Here is a 23386-nt window from a genome sequence, read left to right as displayed (position 1 = left end):
CCAGATGCTGGACCAAGGAGAATGGTCTCTGCACCCGGATGTGTTTTAGCTCCTTTGCCAAAGATGGGGCGAGCCGGACGTAGATCTCCTGGCTTCTCGACTCAATCAGAAGGTATTGAGGTTTGTGGCCAGGTCAAGAGACCCATGGGCAGACGCAACAGATGCGTTGGTGGCACAGTGGAGTCAGTATCGGCTAATCTATACCTTCCCTCCCCTGAAGCTCCGTCCTCATCTACTTCGCAGAGTGGAGGCAGAGGGGATTCCAATAATTTTAATTGCTCCGGATAGGCCTTGGCGTCTTTGGTGCGCCAACCTAGTGCGTCTGGTAGCAGACGTCCCTTGGCGTCTACCGCTGAGAGAGGACCTGCTGTCGCAAGGTCCCATACTTCATACTGCTTTACAGTCGCTGGCTTTAACGGCATGACTATTGAAAGCCAGGTGCTTAATTTGGAATCCACCACAGTACAGAACCTTAGACACTTCCGCACACGAAATTACATTTAATGCACTCCGGATCTGGGATAGACTACACAAACAATTGAAATCAAAATTGAATTCCCCACTGATGGATCTTAGACAATGAATACTTTGCACCTGGGACTAAAGAGGTGGAAGGGAATTTGATTAAAAATAGAATTCAGGTTAGGGATATAATTCAAAAGGGTAAGATTTTGACACGTCACGAGATTAAAGCTAAGGTAGAATCCATGAGGCTGGATGAATGGCGATATATGCAGCTGTCGCTCTTCATTAAGCGCCTACCGCTACCCCTTCGACCATGTGAGGTATATAGACCGATTGAAAAACTTTGCACTACTGTTAGTTCAAAAGGCAACATTTCCAAAATGTATAGGTTTCTGTTTAAAAGGGAAGAGTTGGAGTTCCCAAAATACATCCTAAAATAGGAAAGAGAATTGGATGCACCTAGAGGAAAAAACGTCAGTAACAAGAATTATAAATATGACCCATACCTCTGCAATAGACGTAAGGACGGCCGAGATGAATTTTAAATGCTTAACGGGGTGGTACGCTACTCCAGACAAAATCAGCAAATATAGAGAAGGGCAGTCAGCAGACTGTTGGAGAGGGTGTGCAGTAAGGGGGACGATGGCTCACCTATGGTGGGACTGTCCGGTAATTAAAAACTACTGGAAAAAAATTCTGCCACTGATCAAGGTAATAATCAAGAAAGAGATAATAGAAGACCCATGGGTAGTTCTGTTCCACGGGGGGGAAGAGAGCATAAAAGAATATAAAAGATCTCTGACTCCCCATCTGCTTAACGCAGCTAAACGTCTGATACCTAAAAAGTGGAGGGAAGCAGAAAGCCCACAAGTATGGAAGTGGATGGAGTCTGTGGAGGATACTTATAGGAGGGAGGAGTGAAAGGACGGGGCTGACAAGGAAAACGTAGACCACAGGAACAAATGGGCAAACTGGAAAGAGTTAAAAAAAAAAAAACAGGGGATACGCTTAAAATCTGAGAGAGCTATAGAATGGTCAAGCAGCATCAGGGCTAAATTAGTAAAGAAGGGGCAGTGGAGTCAGGAGATGGCGGGGTGGGGGGGACTAGGAGGTGGGGAGGGGGGGAAAGTTGGGCTCAATTTATGTATTCCCCAATCCTCTTTTTGGTTGTAAAACTTACTCTTTACAAAAATTGATAATATATATAAAAAAAAAAAAAGAGAAGAAAAGCACGAAAAACCTATAAAAAGGAATTATTTATCCGCAGATGATGCTAAAACTTCTACGGAGACGATGGGGGTCCATCTTCCATGAGAAAGTCACCAAGAAAGTTATTGACTAAGCGAAAAAAAAAAGAAGAAAAAAAAGAAAGAAAGCCAGGTGCTAAGAGACCGGGGTCTGTCGGATTCAGTGATTTCTACCATGAGGAGGGCTTGGAAGTTATCCTCTAGAAAGATTTACCATCGCACTTGGAAGGCCCACATATCCATTTGTGAGGAAATTAATTAGAATCCGCATACTTATTCGGTTTCCAGAGTCTTGCTGTTCTTACAACGGGAGGTTGACCAAAAGCTTGCCTTAAGTACGATTAAGGGGCAGATTTCTGCCCTGACTGTCTTTTTTTTTTTTTTTTTTTTCAAGACCCCTGGAAGCTCACTCTCTGGTGAGCCCCTCCAGTCCGTCCTCCACTACCTCCATGGGACCTGAACCTGGTCCTCTCGGTGCTTCAGATCTTTTTGGCATCTGTTACGTCAGTTAGACGGGTTTCTGAGCTGGCAGCCTTGTCATGCAAGGCTCCCTATCTAGTCTTCCACAAGGATAAGGTGGTGCTGCGCCCGCAGCCTTCTTTTCTGCCGAAGGTCGATTTGGCCTTCCATCTCAATCATGACATTGTACTTTCATCCTTGTGTCCTCATCCGTCGCATCCTAAAGAGGCGGCGTTGCATTCCTTGGATGTTGTCCGAGCTCTGAGAGTATACTTGGCTGCTACCGCTCCGTTCCGAGGTCAGACTCACTGTTTGTTTTCGGTGGCTGGTCCCAAGAAGCGCCTGGCGGTCTCGTTGGCCACCATCTTGAGGTGGATCCGTCAGATCGTGATTCAGGCTTAGGCCATAAAGGGTCAGGCCCCCCCCTTTTCCTGTCACGGTGCATTCGACCAGGGCAATAGGTGCCTCCTTGGGCTTTCCAACATCAAGCGTCTGTTTCCCGGTGTGTAAGGAGGCGACTTGGTTGTCCGTTCACACTTTCACTAAGTTCTACAAGGTTGATGTGAGTGCATCTTCGGATGCTTCTTTCGGCAGCAAAGTTTTGCAGGCGGCTGTTTAGAGTTACAACTCCTCTGTTCAGAAGCTCTGTTTTTGTTTTGGGGTGAAGTTTGTTTTAATGCTGTTCTCACCCCTCGTTTTTTTGACACTGCTTTGGGATGTCCCACGTTGTCAAGATTACTGCTGTGTCCGTCCATGAACGAAAGAGAAAATAGGATTTTTGTACTCGCCATAAAATCATTTTCTCTGAGTTAATGAACGGACACAGCACCCACCCCTCCGTTTTGAGTTTGTGCTGCTTTTTTACGAAACTGAGCTGCGAGATGCAGAGAGAGGGGTTATACCCAGAGGGACCGTCCCCTCGGCGGTACTGTGTGTAAATGTTTAACACTTTCTACAAGTTTCTGCCTAGTCACTCCTGAATGAAGGCTAATTCCACTTTGTCAAGATTACTGCTGTCTGTCCATGAACTCTGAGAAAATGATTTTACGGTGAGTACAAAAATTCTACTTTTGTCTCAAAAGTTGCAAGATTTCATAGTGTTTGTCTCGAGCGTTCAATGGGAACTTTGGCTGTGCCAGATGCAGACATTATGACAGGTTCCCTTTTAATTTGGGAACCTCTTCCACTGTTTGTTGCTGGGCTGATTGTGAAATGAAGCGAAATTATGCCTTCCTATGTTCACAAGCTGATCTACATTTCATTGACATCAAACATTCTCTGATGTGTAAATCTGGTTAGGAAAATCAGGCAGGTTTCATGACCATAATGAATAGTCATAGGTCTGTTTTTCTGTATCTCCCTATTTTTTTTTTTTGCCATGCAAAGAAATATTTGTCTAGGAAACCAAATGTTCAAGCTTCAGCTTCTTTTGGTATGTGTTTGTCATATGTGAGAAACAACATTGTTATATGCAGTTAGCACATCTGCAGTGTTGCCTTTTCCATTTTGCTTAAAGTTTTGTTTACACTAGACATTGTAGGACAGGAAAATGCAGTCTACTTGAAAATTATGTTTATAGTCTATGATCACACCAGATGTGCATTTTTGGTGTACTGACATGCATATGTTCGTTGGTTGAAAGGGACTCCTTCAAAAAAAGATCACTCACTAAGGCCCCTTTCACACTTATGCGACTTCACAGCGATTTTAACAAGACAGTCATACGACTGTGGATCCGACTTTGCCCCACGACTTGAAGTACGACTTCAATGAGCAGAGACACCGACTTTGATCCCCCAATAATTAGGGGGAACTCCACGCCAATATGTTCTGAAAAAAAAAACCGGCATGGGTTCCCTATTTATTGGCATCCTGGGCCCATCAGTCTGGTAAGGGTTTTAAGGGGATCCCCCGCCGAAAAAACGATGTGGGGTCCCCTTCGAAATCCATACCAGACCCTTATCCGAGCACCCAGCCGGTCAGGAAAGGGGGTGGGGATGAGCGAGCACCCCCCCCGGAGCCGTACTATGCCACACACATGCCCTCAACATGGGGTGGGTGCTTTGGGCAGCCCCCCGCCTTGTGCCTAACCACCCCCTTTCCTGGGGGGGTTTATCGGAATCTGGGCGCCCCCTTTAATAAAGGGGTCCCCAAATCTCAGCTCCCCCATTTTATGTGAATGAGTATGGGGTACATCGTACCTTTACCCATTCTCTTGGGGGGGTAAAGTGTCAAGAAAAAAAAAACACACTACACAGGTATTTAATGTAATTTATTAGGCAGCTCCAAGGGTCTTCTTCCGACTCTCTGCCCTCTTCTTCCGCTCTGCCGGGCTCCGCTATCTTCTTGCAGCTCTTTTACTAGCGGCGGCCCGGTCTTCCCCATCGGCTTCTTCCCTCTTCTCTTGTCCCGATGTTGACACAACGCAACCATTTATATAGGCATGGGGCTTGGTCACCAGGTGATGTCACCCCGCCCCATAGGACTTCACAGTCCCGTGGAATGATGGGACGGTGACGTCCTATGGTGCGGGGTGACATCACCCGGTGACCACGCCCCATGCCTATATAAATGGTTGCACACCGCACATACGGCATTACAGCCGGAGGGAGCGTCGTGTCGTCATAGGGACAAAAGAGGGAAGAAGCCGATGGAGAAGACCGGGCCGCCGCTAGTAAAAGAGCTTAAAGAAGATGGCAGAGCTGGCAGAAAGCACCGGAGAGCGGGAGAAGAGACCCCCCCCCCCCGGGTTGGAAGTAGACCCCGGAGTCGCCTGATAAATTACCTGTTTAGTGTGGTTTTTGTTTTTTCCTTGAAACTCCCCCCCCATGTGAATGGTTAGGGGTATGCTGTATGGATTTACCCCATACTCATTCACATAGGGTGAGGGGCCCCTTTATTAAAGCGGCTCCCAGATTCTGATAAGCCCCCCGCCCGCAGACCCCGACAACCAATGGCCAGGGTTGTCTGGAAGGGGCCCTTGTTCTCATCAACATTGGGGCAAGGTGCTTTGGGGTGGGGGGGCGCAGGGCTCCCCTGCCCCAAAGCACCCACCCCCCCATGTTGAGAGCATGCGGCCTGGTACGGCTCAGGAGGAGGGGGGGCTCGCTCGTCCCCACCCCCTTTCCTGCCCGGCCACCGACTGGTGCTCAGATAATAGTGCAGCGATGCGTATCTATAAATCTTATACATTCCATAAAACAATTTTATGAAAAAAGAAAATAAATAAATTATAAAAAAACGTTCATATGTAGATTTCGAAAGCTGTCACCGCTGTGAAAAAATCCTATTTAAATGAATCCAATGTTCAGTGCACACCACCACCTGCTAAAATGCCTGCTCACCTCAAGGATGAGTATAAAACTCATAAACAGATCACTCCATGTGTCCACCACGATGAATCCACTTTACCAATGGTAGTAATTCCTACAGTCTCCAGACTGCACCTCTGTGTGGGTAATCAACGTTTAAATTGTCTCCAAACACCACCTTCCTCCATCCGCTTTTTAATATTCAATTCCACTTATGTATCCAGCGGTTAAGGACATGAAACAAAAAACACAAGTGCCATAGTGTTCTCTGCTTTTGAATTTATTAAAAAAGCCCCCCTAAAAAGTTACACTTACATGCTGTTTTTATTGTTATTTCTTGTATCAAATCACCAGCTCATTCACCGCAGATCTAGACTCACGGTGCATCGCCTGACATCACAGAATACGACTCCTCCCTTCTAAACGCCTGTCGGCCTCTCATTGATCAGTAGATCTACTATGGTAATTACTACTTCTCAGTGAGCACCCTTCAGCCCTAGTTCAGTTAATGCCTCTGTGTTGATAACACCAGAAGGAAGCCACATGGCACAGGATCCAGGAATCGAGCTGCAATTGCAAAATATTTTTTGTTGTGACAAAAATAGGACCCAAAAAATTTTTTTTTTGATTATTCACCACCCTTTGCTATGACCACAAACCAATTAAACTTCAGAAGTCCCCTAATTAATTGTGTAGGGTCCATCCATGTGCAGTCAGTGTCACATGATCTCTCACATTTTGGGTATAAAGTACACCTTTATTTAAAGGTTCCTCAGTCTGTAACACCACTAAGCATGCTAAATGAAGACCAAGGAGCTCTCCAAACAGGTCAAAGTTGTGGTGAAAAATAAACATCAACTTTGACTATCCCACAGAGCACCATTAAATTCATCATAACAAATTAGAATATGCTGCCACTACAAAGCTGACGAGAAGGCTGTTTACCAAATCTCACAGATGGTTAAAGGGGTTGTAAAGGTAAAAAAAAAATCCCGAAATAGCTTCCTTTACCCTTCACTTACCTCATCCTTCGATTTTGCTTTTAAATGTCCTTATTTCTTCTGAGAAATCCTCACTTCCTGTTCTTCTGTCTTTAACTCCACACAGTAATGCAAGGCTTTCTCCCTGGTGTGGAGTGTCGTGCTCGCCCCCTCCCTTGATGGGGCGAGCAGGAGAGTCTGGACGCTTTCTGCATTGCAGGTAGAGAAAGGCGCTGTGTTAGTGGGCGCCCTGACTCTCCTGCTCGCCCCTCCCCCTTCAAGGGAGGGGGCGAGCACGACACTCCACACCAGGGAGAAAGCCCAACCCCCCCCCCCCCCCCCCCCGGTTCCGTTCGCACCAGAACAGGCAAAAAGTTCTAACAAACATGGAAAACTCCTAATTTTAAAGACTAATGTGCAAATTGCCACTAAAGTGTATGGGAACCCGGGCACTGCCCTAAGGATCAATGTAAAAAATGTGGTAGATGGCGCACTATTATTAGAGCATACACAATAATGGTCAGTAAGATAATATATGATATGGTCCATAAAAAGCACTGAAAATTTGATCAAATGTCCAATAAAAATCCGATGAGTAGTCCAAGTACATGTATAAGCACTAGCGGCAGCAGCCCTGAAGCAGAAGCAAGCTCTGGAATAGATTGTAAAAAGAGAAAGGGATGGGCCAATCTAAGTGCAGTAAGCAGAAAATGTATTAAAAGAAATGTGTGCCACATACAGCCAAATGGCTACTCACAAAACATGAGGTAAAATGGCATGTAGATGGTGATGCAGGCCCGATGTCACTACAGGTGGTCAGCGATTCCTGGTCCCGATCCACATTCCCCGGCCAACAGGAGAGCTCGGTGTAACGGAGGTCAAGTATCTCATTGGCTGGCCCGGTTCCCCACGTCACTTCTGGTGCAACGACGGAACGCTGCGCTCCACACTGACACGCACGCCGTCTCGAGTGGCGCATCTGGCTTCCTGCTTCCCCGTGGCTCCCTGAGGCTCCTGAGATACTGGACCTCCGTTACACCGAGCTCTCCTGTTGGCTGAGGAATGTGGATCGGGACCAGGAATCGCTGACCACCCGTAGTGACATCGGGCCTGCATCACCATCTACATGCCCTTTTACACCTCATGTTTTGTGAGTAGCCATTTGGCTGTATGTGACACACATTTCTTTTAATACATTTTCTGCTTACTGCACTTAGATTGGCGCATCTTTCTCTTTTTACAACTGCCCTAAGGATGCATCAATGTAAAAAAAAGTTTTTAAAACAATTGTTTTTAAGGGAGCATGGATTTTAATGATGCTTTAAAGTGGAACAATAAAAATGAAATATTCTTTTAAATATCATGCCTGGTGGGGGGGGGTCCCTTTAGTCTGCCTGTAAAGCGATGTAAAGAACATGCCGCAGCAATAATGACTTTTCTAAAGAAAAAATGTAATTCAAACTTGCTCCCAGCAATACAAATAAAAAAGTAATGGAGTGATGCCCCCCCCCCCTCCCTTCATACTAGACCCTTCGGGTCCGGTATGGTTTTTAAGGGAAACCCCATGTGAACATTTTTTTTTTTTAAACTACTAGGCCACATGCCCTTAACATGGGGGGTGGGGGGTTGTTGCTTTGGGACAGGGGGCTCTGCGGCAAGAGCTTTTTCCCGACAACCCTGGGCTGTGGTTGTTTGGGTCTGTGGGTGGGGGGCTTGGCAGAATCTGGAAACCCCCATTAACATGGTGGCCTCCAGATCCACTCCCCGCTATACCCATTTACCAAAAAAGTGTCAAAGCCGTCTATCGCGCTGCCCGCCGACCCTATAAATAGAAAATAAAGCCCACTGTCATCTCTTCAGAGCCCCCCGGCCATCTACCGCCTCTGCTTTTGAAAGCCCTTTTATAGGCAAGGGGCTGGGCCACCCAGCTATGTCACTTTGTGTTAAAGGGGGCTTCCAGATTTCAACGAGCCCCCAGCCTGCAGACCCAGACTACAACAGCCCAGGGTTGTCGGGCAGAGGCCCTTTTCCCCCATCAGGTCCAGCCCTGCAGCCAAGAATTGCTGCATTGTCTGCATTTGCTAGACTATTGCCAACTGGTCATGATGCATTAACCAAGTCTCAAATATTATCTCTGTGCATATGTACAGAATTTTGTGGATAAAAGCTTGGTCTGCTGAACATGCCTGTTAGAAACCTCTTCTATGCATGCAATTTGATGGTGAATTGTAGAATACACCTCACAAATTCATCAAATAAGTCTCTGGGGGAAAAGGTACCGCTACTACACAAGAAAAGCCTGCTTCTACTCAAAGAATGGGATCTTTCCATTCTCCCCAGCCGTCAACCTCTTAGCCAAGGCTCAATATTTCTTTTGGTCACAAGCTTTGGCCCACTAAGCCTTTCCAAAAACGCTTCTCACAACCAAGGGGTGCCCTTACCCCGAGAGTGGGGGGTTGTCTGTTGGTGTTGGCGACAGTGAGGGTCTGAGACGACCTGGAGATCTGGGTCCAATCTGCAATTTTAAAGACATACAAAATTGTTTCTATCCTTGCTCCCTCCTCAGTTTTTTACCTTCCAACATGCCAGCTTCAGATCTTACAGGCAGTTTTGAATACCATCTTTCACCATCTTCAGGAAGTCCCTTAGAACAGTGGTCATCAACCTTGTCCTGCAGGGCCCACTAACAGGCCAGGTTTGCAAGATAACTGAAATACATCACAGCTGATATCATTTGCTCCTCAGTGATTTCAGTATTCTAGACTGCATCTCCCCAAGGTAATACATAAAACCTGGCCTGTTGGTGGGCCCTGCAGGACAGGGTTGATGACCACTGCCTTAGAATGTTCAAGTTTTCTATTTAAATCTTCACCCTGCCAAAACTAAATGGTGGCATCTGTATTTCAAAAATCAGCATTGGATCTGCGAGATCTGCCATTGTCTCATTCAGGCAAGGTTACTTTCTTGCATCAGTACAGACAAGGGTAATTTCTTGCATTAGCAGACATACACGATGCTTATATTCATTTATTTACCATACATCACAGGGCATAGAGCACCATAGTAATTACTATGTGGTTATAGAGACCATCTTCAGGTGGTGGACACTGGCACACCCAAGACAGGAAGTCCCCCTCTATATAACCCCTCCCATACTGGGAGTACCTCAGTTTTTTTTTTCTGCCAGTGTCTAAGGTGTTGGTCACGGTTAAAGAAGATCTAAGAAGAGCTCCGCTGGAAGGATCCTTGCAGGATCAAGGGGCTATGCAACCGGATCCAAAGTGGGTGGTACCCGGGCCTCGTGGGAGAACAATGAGGTTTTGCCTGTAATGCTTCTCTTGAAGGGCTGGACCCTGGGATCCAGCACTTTGGTCATACAACTAATGCCAAAGATTTTCTGGCAGGGTGCTGTACAGGTCCAAGGGAGTGGACCCGATCCTTAAAGGTTTTTTTATGTCACAGCCCACCGTGATTGGTGAAGATTGGGTCTGGTTGCCAGCAGTATCCTGCGGCAGGGAAGGTAAAAATGAAGGTAACCCTAAGGAACACACGTGTTCACTTATGGATTTCTTCCTTTTTAAATAAGGTATTGTCTTGCCTGTCTTTCACCACCAGAGCGTGTGAAAGTGCAACATACCTGGTATTGGCTGTACCGTGCTCCACAAATATTGCGCTCAGTGTCGGCAGGCTTGTGTGGACAGCTTGCTTCCTCTCCATTTTCAGTCTCAGCCACCAGGAAGGGTTGGGGGCAACGCCTGGCATCCTCCCTAACAGGCCGGACCCGCCCGCTTCTCAGAAGACCCCCACGGCTAGGCGGACGGCGCCCACCCCTGCTGGGAACAAAACTGGCTCTGACGCAAATTTACTTTTAAATAAGGGGGCGTGGCTTTAGTGTGGCCAGTGTTTTCCTTAGGCGGTGTGCACGTTCCTTCACATGGCACAGGGCTGGCTGGTTTTAAAAGCCTTTTTCTCGAAGAGCATCTGGGCTGACAGAGGGACACAGGAGCGTATTGGGGCATGTAAGCTGTGTTTTGGATACAGGCATTCCTAAGACACATCTACTCAGCATCAGGCTGAGCAGTAATAGCAGCATATAAATTAAATTGCTGGACCAAGCTCATCAGTAAATGCATTTGTATTGGTACCTCTGCTTTCTTTCTCGTACATCACGGGACACAGAGCGACATATTCATTACTAGTGGGTTATATGGAGTACCTTCAGGTGATGGACACTGGCAATCTCAAACAGGAAGTGCCCCTCCCTATATAACCCCCTCCCATAGGAGGAGTACCTCAGTTTTTTCGCCAGTGTCTTAGGTGTTGGTGCACGTTGAGGCTGTGCCTGTAGTAGTCCTTGGGACCAGGGCCAGCTGACCGGATCCGTCCAAGGTGCTTCATAGCCAAAGTGGACGGTACCCGGGCCCCAATTCGTGGATGGGGTTTTGCCTATAATGCCTCTCCTTGGAGGGCTGGACCCTGGGTTCCAGGTCTGGTTTCTAACCTAGAGAATACCTGTTGCCAGTGGTGCTGTATAGGTCCAGGTTGTGGTGTTCTTTTAAGACCCCAGTCCCTGAAGGTCTATGACCATACCCACGGTGAAGGGTGAAGATTGGGCCTCTTGCAGAGCAATACCCTGCGGCGTGGAAAGGTAAGCAGGGGGCCTACGGAACTTGGTTTGTCAGTAGGCTTCCTACAGGGGATTCTTGGGCAGCCTATTTATGCCTCTGTGCATGGGCAAAGGAGAACCACAAAGTTTTCAAACGGGATGGCTCAAAACACCCAGGTATAGTTCCCCTGGCTGGGCTAGTAGGCTGCTGCTGCTTCTGTCACAAGGAGGGCCTTTTTTTGGGCAGGGTGTTCCACAGAGAAGGAACCATACCATTAGGGAGACAGTTTAAAGCTTCCTTTTTACCTGTGTCTGCTGCTCCAGCGTCTAAGGTCCTGGTGTCTCCTCTCCACATGGCTTCCTGCTTCCCCTAGCGGCGTTTGACGCGCGCGCGTGCGCACGCTTTTACTTATCTGTGCGCTTGCGTGCGCGCGCGGCTACGCCGCGGGGAGGGGGCGGTTGACGCCGGACGGCTCCTCCCCCCTGCACACAGGGAGGATAAATCCTGGAGGGCTGTTCAGTCTGTAAAGGCTGTGAGGGGACACGGAGCAGCGATGCTGGCTACAGCATAGGAAGGTTTGACAGAGCTTTCTGGCACAGTGACACCCGGTGGCAGTTGTGGGAAGTACACCTTACTAAGGAGCCTCTGGCTTAAAAGTTTGCATTCAAGCCTGTGTACTAAGCAGCGCCTTTGAACACTTGGGGTGCTCACCTAGCCCAGCATTAGGGGGTCAATACCAGACAAAAAAAAAAAAGATTTTTTCTGGTTGAAGCCCTTGGGGCTCAGTATTGATTTTCCCTTTTTATAGGTTATGGGAGGTTTGGAGTCCCTCTAACATTACCCTATCCTATTGTTTCACATTTATTTGATTATATGTGTATTTTCTCCAGCTATTACAGTCAGTTGTATACTAGCGGAGTGCCTCAGAATTTGTATATTATGGCTCCTAAGGGTGCAGGTAGCGCTAAGAACGCTAAAACGGTTAAAAAACCAAAAGGTTCTCCATCGGGCTCTGAGGATATCCAAAATCTAGTGGCCCCTACTACTCCAGAATGCCCGGAAGTTGTTATCCGAATAGGTGAGCCATCAGGGTTGCTAGGTGCTATGGCTGGCCCTACTCAACCAGCTCCTTCCTATGTAACGGAAGAGATGTTAGCCTCCACCTTGGGTGGATTGGAAAGGAGGATGGCCGCTCTAATTACGGCATCTTTGGCAGGGAAGAAGCAGGTTAGATCCCCGTCTCCCAGGTCTGAGTCTCTGGAGGAGGATATCCTCTCCGACTGACGAATTGGAGGATCAAGGAGACCAGACAGAGGGAGGTCAGGATCACCTTGACCATTTAGGTTGTGAGGATTCTACAATAGAGGAACCTTTTTCAGCTACTCACGCAGAAAGACTGTGGGTTCAGTCCCTAACGGATATGGTGCGGTTGGCTTTTAAGATACCTGTGCCTCAGCCTCTGGCCTCCGCGGTATCCTCATTGGGCTCCCTGAAAGCGCCCCAAGCCAATTTGGTATTCCCGGTACATCCTTTGTTAAAGGACCTGATTTTTCAGGACTGGGCTAAGCCAGACAGGTAACCCTTAGAGGAAGAGTTTTCAAAGAGATGGGCTGTCCCTACTGTGGACGCAGCCATCTCATGTGTGAACAGATCTTTAACTTGTCCTGTAGAAAACTTGCAGGTGTTTAAGGATCCGGTTGATAAACGCTTGGAAACATTACTTAAGGCCTCCTTTACTTCAGCAGGGGCGATAGTTCAGCCCGCTGTGGCTGCTATTGGAGTGGCCCAAGCATTATCAGACAAGACTAAGCAAATGCTTAAACTTATCCCTGCCCAGCAGGCAGAGGAATTTTGGATATACCCAGGGCTATACGCTTTACGGTGGATGCTATCAAGGACTCCATCCAGCAGGCGTCACGTTTATCCTTATTTCTAATCCATATGAGAAGGCTCTTATGGTTGAAGAATTGGGAGGCTGAGCCCCCGTGCAAAAAACTCCTGGTAGGGTTCCCTTCCATGGAGGACGTCTCTTCGGAGAAGACTTGGATAGATATATTCAGACTATATCAAGCGGCAAAAGCACTCTCTTGCCAGTCAAGAAGGCCCGAGGGCCCGCATTTAGGCGCCAGCCCTCCCCGGGGCAGGGGCCCTCTAATACCAAACAGTATCGACGGCCTCCTGCAAGATCAGGCATTAACAATAAGCCGCAGGGCCAAGCCACTGGGGGCAAGAAGCAGTGGTACCGCAAGCCTGCGAAGCCAGCCCCCAAGTCGGCCCTATGAAGGGGCGCCCCCACCCACGATGGTGGGGGGAAGGCTGCGTCTCTTTGCAGAGGTTTGGGAGGCCACCATTCCCGACTGCTGGGTACGGTCTTCCGTGACCACGGGCTACAAGCTAGAATTTCTAAAATTCCCTCCTCCTCATTACCAGGAGTCTTGAGTACCAGTCCGGGAACAGGGATTGGGGTTCTACTCCAACCTGTTTATCATCCCAAAGCCCAACGGCGATGTCAGGCCAATTTTGGACTTAAAAGGAGTAAATGCATATCTAAAGGTCCGCTCATTCCGGATGGAAACTATTCGGTCAGCTGTCGCCGTGCTCCAGAAGATGGCGTCCATAGACATAAAGGATGCTTACCTTCATATGCCAATTTTTCAGCCACATCAAGTATTTCTATGCTTCTCGGTGGCTCAGCGTCATTTCCAATTTGTGGCGCTCCCCTTCGGGTTGGCTACGGCCCCCCGGGTATTCACGAAGGTCCTAGCCCCAATCCTAGCCAATCTAAGGATCCAGGGGGTCACGGTCCTGGCTTACCTGGACGACCTCTTGGTCGTAGACCATTCGTCTCCTGGCCTGGAAAGAGCAGTGGCCCTCACGGTTCAGTACCTCGAGAGGTTCGGCTGGGTCCTAAATCGAGACAAGTCAGCATTCCTGCCCACAAGGCAGCTGGATTATCTCGGCATGAGATTGGATACAGAACAACAGAGGGGTTTCTACCCCTATTAAAGGCCATCAAAGAGCTAATACAAATGGTTCTAAGCAAGAGAAGGCCAACTGTTCGCCTATGTATGCGGCTACTAGGCAAGATGGTGGCCACATTCGAGGCGGTTCCGTACGCTCAGGGCCACACTCGCATCCTGCAGGCAGCCATCCTGTCGGCCTGGAGCAAGAGGCCTCAGGCCTTAGAAATTCCTTGGCCACTCTCACCAAGAGTGCGGCAAAGTCTAGCTTGGTGGTTAAACCCTCAGAATCCTGAAGGGAAAGACTTTCAGTCCTGTGACCTGGAAGATAGTAACCACAGACGCCAGCCTGATGGGCTGGAGAGCAATTTTGGATGGTTGCACTCGCCAGGGCTCTTGGGCAGAGAAGCAGTTGCCCATCAATATCTTGGAGCTCAGAGCTGCTCGACTAGCCCTCAGGGCTTGGACGTCCAAACTACAAGGGTTCCCGGTGAAAATACAGTCGGACAATGCCACGGCGGTGGCATATATATAAATCACCAAGGGGGAACCAAGAGTCAAGCCGCTCAGAAAGAAGTGAGCTTGATTTTCTTGTGGGCAGAAGCCCATGTGCCCTGCATATCGGCTATATTCATTCCCGGAGTCGACAACCTACAGGCGGACTTCTTAAGTCGCCAGACTCTGTTGCCGGGGGAGTGGTCTCTGCATCCACAGGTCTTGCAGACACTCTGCCAGAAATGGGGAGTGCCGGACGTGGATATCATGGCATCGAGACTGAACAAGAAGCTAGACAGGTTCATGTCCCGCACAAGGGATCCCAGGGCCTGCGGAACCGATGCGTTAGTTTGCCCTTGGCATCAGTTCAAACTTCTTTATGCATTTTTCCCGCTCCAGTTACTACCCCGCCTGCTGCGCAGGATCAGGGTGGAGCACATACCAGTCTTCCTGGTAGCTCCAGCATGGCCCAGAAGGGCATGGTATTCACTAATCCTAAGGATGGTAGTGGGAGACCCTTGGACTCTTCCTCTACGGCCAGTACTGCTATCGCAAGGTCCGATCCTCCACCCTGCCTTACGGCATCTAGATTTGACGGCCTGGAAGCTGAATCCCTGATTCTCAGGGGTAGAGGTCTGTCTCAGAAAGTAATCTCTACCCTAATCAGAGCCAGGAAACCGGTCTCTAGGGTGATTTATTACAGGGTCTGGAAGGCCTATGTAGGCTGGTGTGAGTCCAAGTTATGGCTTTCTCATAAGTTTACCATCGATAGAGTATTACGTTTTCTCCAGCTAGGAGTGGGTAGAGGACTGGCATTAAGCACAATCAAAGGACAGATTTCAGCTTTGTCAGTATGGTTTCAGCGGCCGCTGGCCACCCACTCGCTGGTTAAGACCTTCATTCAAGGGGTCTTACGTATTAATCCTCCAGTTAAATCCCCGATTGTCCATGGGATTTAAATCTTGTTCTGTCAAGTTTACAGAGACAACCTTTTGAGCCGTTGGCTGAAATTCCTTTGGTTTTACTGACAAGGAAGTTAGTATTTTTGGTCGCCATAGTTTCCGCCAGAAGAGTATGGGAACTGGCAGCCTTATCCTGTAAGGAACCATATCTTATTTTGCATAAGGACAAGGTCGTTCTCCGCCCTCATCCTTCCTTCCTACCAAAGGTTATATCCAGTTTTCATCTAAACCAGGATTTGATATTACCATCCTTCTTTCCTAAACCTACTTCCAGAAAGGAAGGGTTGCTGCATACCTTGGATATTGTCAGGGCCATGAAGGCCTATCTTAAAGCTACAGAGAAGATCCGGAAGACAGATGTGTTGTTCATTTTACCGGATGGGCCCAAGAAGGGGCAGGCAACTGCAAAATCCACCATCTCGAGGTGGATTAAACAGTTAATCACTCAGGCCTACGGCTTGAAGGGGTTGCCTCCTCCGTTATCATTAAAGGCTCATTCTACTAGGGCCATGGGCGCCTCCTGGGCAGCACACCACCAGATCTCTATGGCTCAAGTTTGCAAGGCGGCAACCTGGTCTTCTGTCCACACGTTTACAAGGTTCTACCAGTTGGACGTAAGAAGGAATACTGATGCAGCCTTTGGGCAGGCAGTGCTGCGGGCTGCAGTTTGAGACCCTCGGATTCCGGGGGCTCCCTTTTGAGTAAAATTTAAAATTTAAAATTATTTTTCTCAACTAAGTTGGATTTATTATGATTTGAGTATATCTCTAAATTAAATCCTTTTGTCTTGGGAAGATGTCTCCCTCCCCTCATTGTAAGCATTGCTTTGGGACATCCCACTAGTAATGAATATGTCGCTCTGTGTCCCGTGATGTACGAGAAAGAAAAAGGGATTTTTAATACAGCTTACCTGTAAAATCCTTTTCTTGGAGTACATCACGGGACACAGAGCTCCCACCCCTCTTATGGGGACCATTTTGGGAGGCATACTGCTTGCTACAAAACTGAGGTACTCCTCCTATGGGAGGGGGTTATATAGGGAGGGGCACTTCCTGTTTGAGATTGCCAGTGTCCATCACCTGAAGGTACTCCATATAACCCACTAGTAATGAATATGTCGCTCTGTGTCCCGTGATGTACTCCAAGAAAAGGATTTTACAGGTAAGCTGTATTAAAAATCCCTTTTTTGTGCTTATGACTATGCCTTCCCAAAGAGGGGGTGCAAGTACCGCAAGGAGGAGTGCAAGGGCGTCACCATCGGGATCTGAGTATCCTAGTCACGCTTTCACATTACCATCCTCCCTGGAAAGACCTGAAGCGGCTGGCCAGGATGAGCCATTGAGACTATAAGGCATTGCAGCTATCCCAACATCTCCGCCCCTGTATACGTCACTGAGGATGTTTTGTCTTTGGCTCTGGTTGGTTTAGAAGAGAGGTTAGCTGCTTTAATTGCATCTTCTTTCCAAAATAGAAACAAGCTTGGTAGGTCCCCTTCCCCCGCCCAGGGCCCTCAAGCAAGGGAGCAGCAGTGGGCAGATGACGATGAGTCACCATTGGGGGACCGGGAAGTGGGACAGACTGATGATTCCTCTTCTGTGGAGTCGACTTCAGAAGAACCCTTTTCAGCCTCGCAATGACAAAGGCTGCTAGTGTAATCCCTTACAGAGTTGGTCCGGTCTTCATTTAAGTTGCCCTTGGCTGAATTGGCCAAAACCCCCATTTCTTCTTTGGGTTCTCTGAAGCCCCCACAGGCTCTACATGCGTTTCCTGTCCACCTGTTGCTGAAGCGGAATATGTATTCTGATTGGGATCACCCAGATAAGCGTTCTTTACTTTATCCCATGGATGAAAAATTCACCAAGAGGTGGAGTGTACCAGCAGTTGACGCTGCTATCTCTTGCGTGAATAAAAATCAAACATGCAAACTTGTCCGGTAGACAATGTTAAGGTGTTTAGGGATCCAACAGATAAGACTGGAATCTTTTGAAGACCTTTTTTGCTGTGGCAGGTGCAGTGGCTCAGCCTGCAGTGGCAGCATTTGTCAATCCCTAAAAGACCAGGTGAAGCAGGTTCTCAAAGTTGTTCCTGCTAAACAGGCCCGGGACTTAGCCAAGCTACCAAGGGCTTTATGTTTTGCGGTTGACGCTATTAAAGATTCTATTCATCAGGTGACGCGCCTTGTTCTCTTACTGGTGCATATATGCAGAATTCTGTGGTTAAAGCACTGGTCAGCCGGGTCGCCATACAAAAAGCTTTTGGCTGTGTTTCCATTTCATGGGGAGCGGCTGTTCGGGAATGGTTTAGACCATGGGTCTTCAAACTATGGCCCTCCAGTTGTTCAGGAACTACAATTCCCATCATGCCTAGTCATGTCTGTGAATGTCAGTATGTTACAATGCCTCATGGGATGTGTAGTTCTACAACAGCTGGAGGTCTGTAGTTTGAGGATCCCTGGTTTAGACAAATACATAAAAAAAAATTTAAGTGGTAAAAGTACTGGTTAAAAGGAGTAGATGTCCTTTGTTTAAATGTACTTCCTCTCCAGGACCAGGGGCGACAGCCTCCAGGCAGTCGCGATGGCCTCCGCTGTCAGGTTGAAGGAGGTAAACCTCAAGGTCAAGCCCAGGGACAAAAGAAGCCGAGTGGGGGGAAGGCTCTTGCAGTTTTCAAAATCCTTTGTCCAAGGTTGGGAAAAATGTGGACATCCTGGACTCGAGGTTTAACGACCAGCTGAACAAATTTGTAACCATGACCAGGGATCCTCTAGCCTTCTCAGTAGATGCTTTGATTTCTTGGACTCAAATCAAATTGGTTTGTGTCTTTCATTTGATGAAGGTCTACTCTCGACTGCTGTGCAAGGATATAGGAGTTAAGTGTATGGATGATTCCCATCGCACCAAATTTACCCCAAAGAATGCAGAACACAGACTTCTGATGGGTGTGCCCTGGTCTGTGCCAAGCCAAACTAGACTTGCAGGTTCAAGGTCCCCTGTTCCATCTTATGTCTCAGTCACTGGCTTTAATGGCTATTGAAAACCAGTCCTAAAGGATTGGGATTTTCTTGCTTTGGTTATTTACCCTTGCATACGGAGAACCTTCTTTGCATTGTGTGAGGACTGTCAGGAAGTTTGATTGTTAGCTATTTCAAGTTTTCATTCATTCGATCAATGACCGCGCCTCCTATATAAAATAAATTATTAATTATAATTACACTGACTCAATTATTCCCTGAATTCATGCTCTATGCAAGTATGAACTGTGAAAATAAAAAAATTAAGATTTATTTTCAAACCCTTGTGTTTCTTGTTGGCCTGTTGGCAGTTCTGGGTTGCTATGTTGTTGCCCATCACTCAGTTTTATTGGGTATGTCCCATGGTCTGAGTACCAGTCCTATACTGTAAAATAATGGGATTATTGAGCCATTTGTACATTTCTTCTCTTGAGGTACAGTACAGGTCCCTCCTCTATTTGCGTTGATTACTACTTATTGCATGCTTTTTTTTTGTCCAGGCCTTAATCCAATTAGAAACTTGTGACATGATTTGAAGATTGCTGTACACCATTGCAACCCATCTAACTTGAAGGGGCTGGAATGGTTTTGCATTGAAGAATGGGCAAAAATCCCATTAGCTAGATTTGCCAAGCGAAAAGTGATATACCTCAAGTGACTTACAGCTGTACATCTATGATTGCAGCCAGTGGCGGCTCCATAAAGAATTGATGTTTGGGGGATGAATACTTGCACATGCATTTCACATGCCTCTCATTTTAGGGGTGTGTGTGTGTGTGTGTGTGTGTGTGTGTGTGTGTGTGTGTGTGTGTGTTTTTTTGAGGTTTTTTTTTTTGTTTTTTTTTAACTTCTTAAACATGGTGTTATTTTGTAACATTTCTGCGTGTTTTTTGTTTATACACTTTTAGCATTTTAAGAAGCAGAAGCGGCTGATCCCCGAGAGGACAGTTTGGAAATATTTTGTGCAGCTGTGCAGTGCCTTGGAACATATGCATTCCCGCCGTGTCATGCATAGAGGTAACTTCTAACCTTTTTTGGTTCCTCTGGGCCAGGATGTCTCACACAGTGTACAATGTCTGCCTATAAGTAGTAAATAAAAAATGTGTATTTTATCCTGAATATATTGTCGTTGTATACACTTAGGGCAGTCAGAGTCAGACCAGATGCGCGCTATATAGGCACGTATCCACAGTGTGACAAAATTCCTTGTTTCCACTACGTTGAGATGGTGCATGGGCAGTGTGTACAGAAAAAAGTACTGCATGTAGTGTTTGTTTTCAGAGCAGTGTGAGACAATCCACCGACTCACATTGAACTTTATGAAAAACAAAAGTGCAGGATGCAGTGATCCCACCAAATTGCTGTAGTAGTTGTAAATGGACGCTAGAACTCTGATGGCTGTGGATCTGCAGATTCAGAATACTTGATTCCCAAAGGGAAAATGATCTTGTCACCTTTTTTATTTTTTCCCAAAAGTTAATTTTATACCAGCCACAATGCAAACACGCACACTTTTGTGCATTTAGTGTTCTGGGATGCTTTTTAGAATGACATCACAAGGCCCCTTTTACACATGCAGACCGTTGGTCCATTTTTCAATCATCTGTTGAGGGACATAAAACAGAAATGATAGCATCTCTATGGATAAACAGATGATCATCCATTTAAATCCGCTTCCAACAACATCCGTTGTTTGGAACCGATCAAAACCCTACGGATCTTACATTTAAAAATGTTGGACAAAAAAACAGATGTAAATGGACAAACGTCTGTTTTTTGCATGAAAAAATGGTTCCCGTCTGGGTCTTCCAATGGTTAAGGACTCTTAGCTGGCGGATGTAAAAAGCTGAAGTAAAAACATTTTGGAAAAAAACATGATTGAACTGTTGAAATGAACAGTCTGCATGTGTGAAAGGGACCTATTGCATGTGCTGTGAAAAAGTGCAGCCTATGTTTTTGCTTGACACCTGTGCATCCTCATGTTGGTCAACATGGCCCTTGAACTGATACGCCTGATGAATGAGGCCTTACAGTGACACTAGGATTGGATTGGTTTGGATATGTTAAGGGACACTGTGATTGGCTGCAGTGGTGCGGTAAATGTGTAAGGGTTTTTTTACACTTGCGGTGAGGAGTGGTAAAATCCAATGGTTGAGCCACATTTTTACTTGCCCTTAACCACTACTTCTCTAGCTGGGAAGGTAACAGCTGGTCGTATACACATGCCATGGCAGAAATTCTACCCCCTGTTGCATTTGGCAGACCCTACACCAACCAAGCGTGACCCATTCAAGTGACTGCATCACTGCCCTGCAGCTGCGCACAATGCATGCGATTGAGATGCAGTACTCCAGCATTTAGGGGTTTAAAACAGATGGTAAGAAGGCTGTATTTGTGCATCTCATAAAATTAGAAAATCATCAAAAAGTGAATTTATTTCAGTAATTCTATTCAAAAAGTGAAACTTATATTTTATATAGATGCGTTGCACACAGAGTGATATATTTAAATCATTTTGTTTTTTTAATTTTGATTATGGCTCGCAGCTAGTGAAAACCCCAAATTTAGTATCTCAGAAAATGCAAATATTACATAAGTACAATAAAGGATTTTTAATACAGAAATGTTGGGTTGGCTTACTGAAATACAGTATACTATGCATTCAATACTTGGTCGGGGCTCCTTTTGCATGAATTACTGCATTAATGCGGTGTGGCATGGAGGCGATCAGCTTGTGGCACTGCTGAGGTGTTATGGAAGCCCAGGTTGCTTTCATAGCGGCCTTCAGCTCGTCTGTGTTGTTGGGTCTGGTGTGTTCCATCTTCCTCTTGACAATACCCCACAGATTCTCTATGGGGTTTAGGTTAGGCGAGTTTGCTGGCCAATCAAGCCGTGATACCATGATCATTAAACCATTTATTGGTACTTTTGGCAGTATGGGCAGGTGTCAAGTCACTGGAAAATGAAATTGCCATCTCCATAAAGCTGGTCAGCAGAGGGAAGCATGAAGTGCTCTAGAATTTCCTGGTAGAGGGCTGCACTGACTTTGGACTTTGATACAAACACAGTGGACAAACACAAGCAGATGACATGGCTCCCCAAATCATCACGAGCTGTGAAACATTTTGCATTTCGTTTGGAAATCAAAGTCTCAGAGTCTGGAGGAAGAGTGGAGAGGCACAGAATCCAAGTTGCAGCAGGTCCAGTGTGAAGTTTTCACAGTCAATAATAATTTGGGGAGCAATGCCAACTGCTGGTGATCAATAAAATCCAACCAATATGGACTAAAAGGATCTTTAGTTTCTAGCAAATATATTCTCAAAAGCTTAAAACATGGCAATGTAGTATATTGCATTAAGTCTGCGCGTTTTCGTGGTTCTGCTTCTTCAGGGCTGAGCATGTGCTTTCACATAAATCCTGATAAAAAAAACGAAGATTCATTTACAAAAGTAAGCATTGAAATGTCTAAAGTATAATCAACTGCCCACCACATCATGACGGAGAAGAAGAAAAAATAATCCATCCCATCATAATATCTTTACCTTTTAAAACACAGCCACAAAAACCCAATCATTCACAGGTTGGTTATATTCTAAAATACCCTTTCAAAGACTCACAAAGATGTTTTTTTTAATGAGCCTCCAGGTAAACCAGCTGTCTCGGGAGCACAGTGTTTTACACACACAAAAAACAAACTTATTGATGACTGTGTACACCCTCAAGTGCATTAGAGGGATATCTATGGATCAGTACATCAGAGTCAGGAGATACTGCACTGACAATTCAGCGTTTGTTACAAGCAAGGAAACAGACTCATTTCTGATACGAGGGTTCAGTAAAGATTCTTTAAAGAGGGTCTATCAATGGGCCAAAATTAGCCGATGAGACTTACTACTTGTTCCACAGTGAAAGAGGCATATTGGGAAATTCAACCTATAAGTTTAGCAAACAAATTGGTTTGATTAAAGGGGGTGTAAAGGTTCATGTTTTTTCACCTTAATGCGTCCTACGTCTTAACTGGTCCGGCACAAGTCGGTCAGACTTAAAAAAATGCTCCCTGCACTACTTTGGTCCGACTTTGATCCTACTTCAGCTCATTGAATATTACCTGAAGTCGGATCACCATCTTAACTGATCCGACTTTGGCATGCAACTTGTGCTCTGATGATCTTGAAGGGGATCTCCACGCCAAATTTAAAAAAACAACCGGCATGGGTTTCCTCTCCAAGAGCATACCAGGCCCTTTGGTCTAGTAAGGATTTTAAGGGGAACTCCCATGCCAAAAAAACTGCACGAGGTCCCCCCAAAATCTATACCAGACCCTTATGCAAGCGCACAGCCCGGTAGGTCAGGAAAGGGGGCCCCATGCCCTCAACATGGAGGGCTGGGTGCTTTGGGTCAGGCCACCCCAAAGCACCTTCTCCCCATGTTGATAAGGACAAGGACCTCTTTCCCACAACCCTGGCCATTAGTTGGGGTTTGCGGGTAGGGGGCTTTTCGGAATCTGGAAGCCCCCTTTAACAAGGGTGCCCCTAGATCCAGGCACCTACCCTATTTGAATGGGTAATGGCGTACATCGTACCCCCTACCCATTCACCTAAAAAAGTGTCAAAAATAAAACGCAGTACACAGGTTTTTAAAGTAATTTTTATTAAGGCAGCTCCGGCGTCTCTTCCGATTTTCTTTTCCCATCTCTGGCTCTTCTGCCTCCTCCAAGTAAGGTCTTCTGCCTCCGCCGGTGGTTCTCCCCTCTCCGGGTCTTTTCCGCTGATGTCTTCTAGCCCTCTCCAGTTCTTCTCCCTCTTTCTTCTGCCTCTGCTGGCTCTTTTGCCGGGTCTTCTCCATCTGTTCTTTCTCCCCTCTGTTCTTCTCCCCCCTCTGTTCTTCTCC

At 46.7% G+C, this 23386-nt stretch overlaps 1 protein-coding gene across 3 annotated transcripts in view; it reads left to right on the top strand.

Annotated features, from left to right (window-relative positions):
• The window catches only part of NEK7 (NIMA related kinase 7), a 225962-nt gene that overhangs the window by 109955 nt on the left and 92621 nt on the right, over positions 1–23386 (top strand). For all 3 annotated transcript variants that reach the window (XM_040359875.1, XM_040359873.1, XM_040359874.1), the window contains one exon: positions 19405–19513. In XM_040359875.1, coding sequence (XP_040215809.1) covers positions 19405–19513 — 109 coding nt within the window. The remainder of the gene's footprint in view (positions 1–19404; positions 19514–23386) is intronic.

This window comes from Rana temporaria, chromosome 7 (genome assembly GCF_905171775.1).
Source record: "Rana temporaria chromosome 7, aRanTem1.1, whole genome shotgun sequence".
Classification (NCBI taxonomy): domain Eukaryota; kingdom Metazoa; phylum Chordata; class Amphibia; order Anura; family Ranidae; genus Rana; species Rana temporaria.
This window is presented reverse-complemented; position numbering and strand designations above follow the sequence as displayed.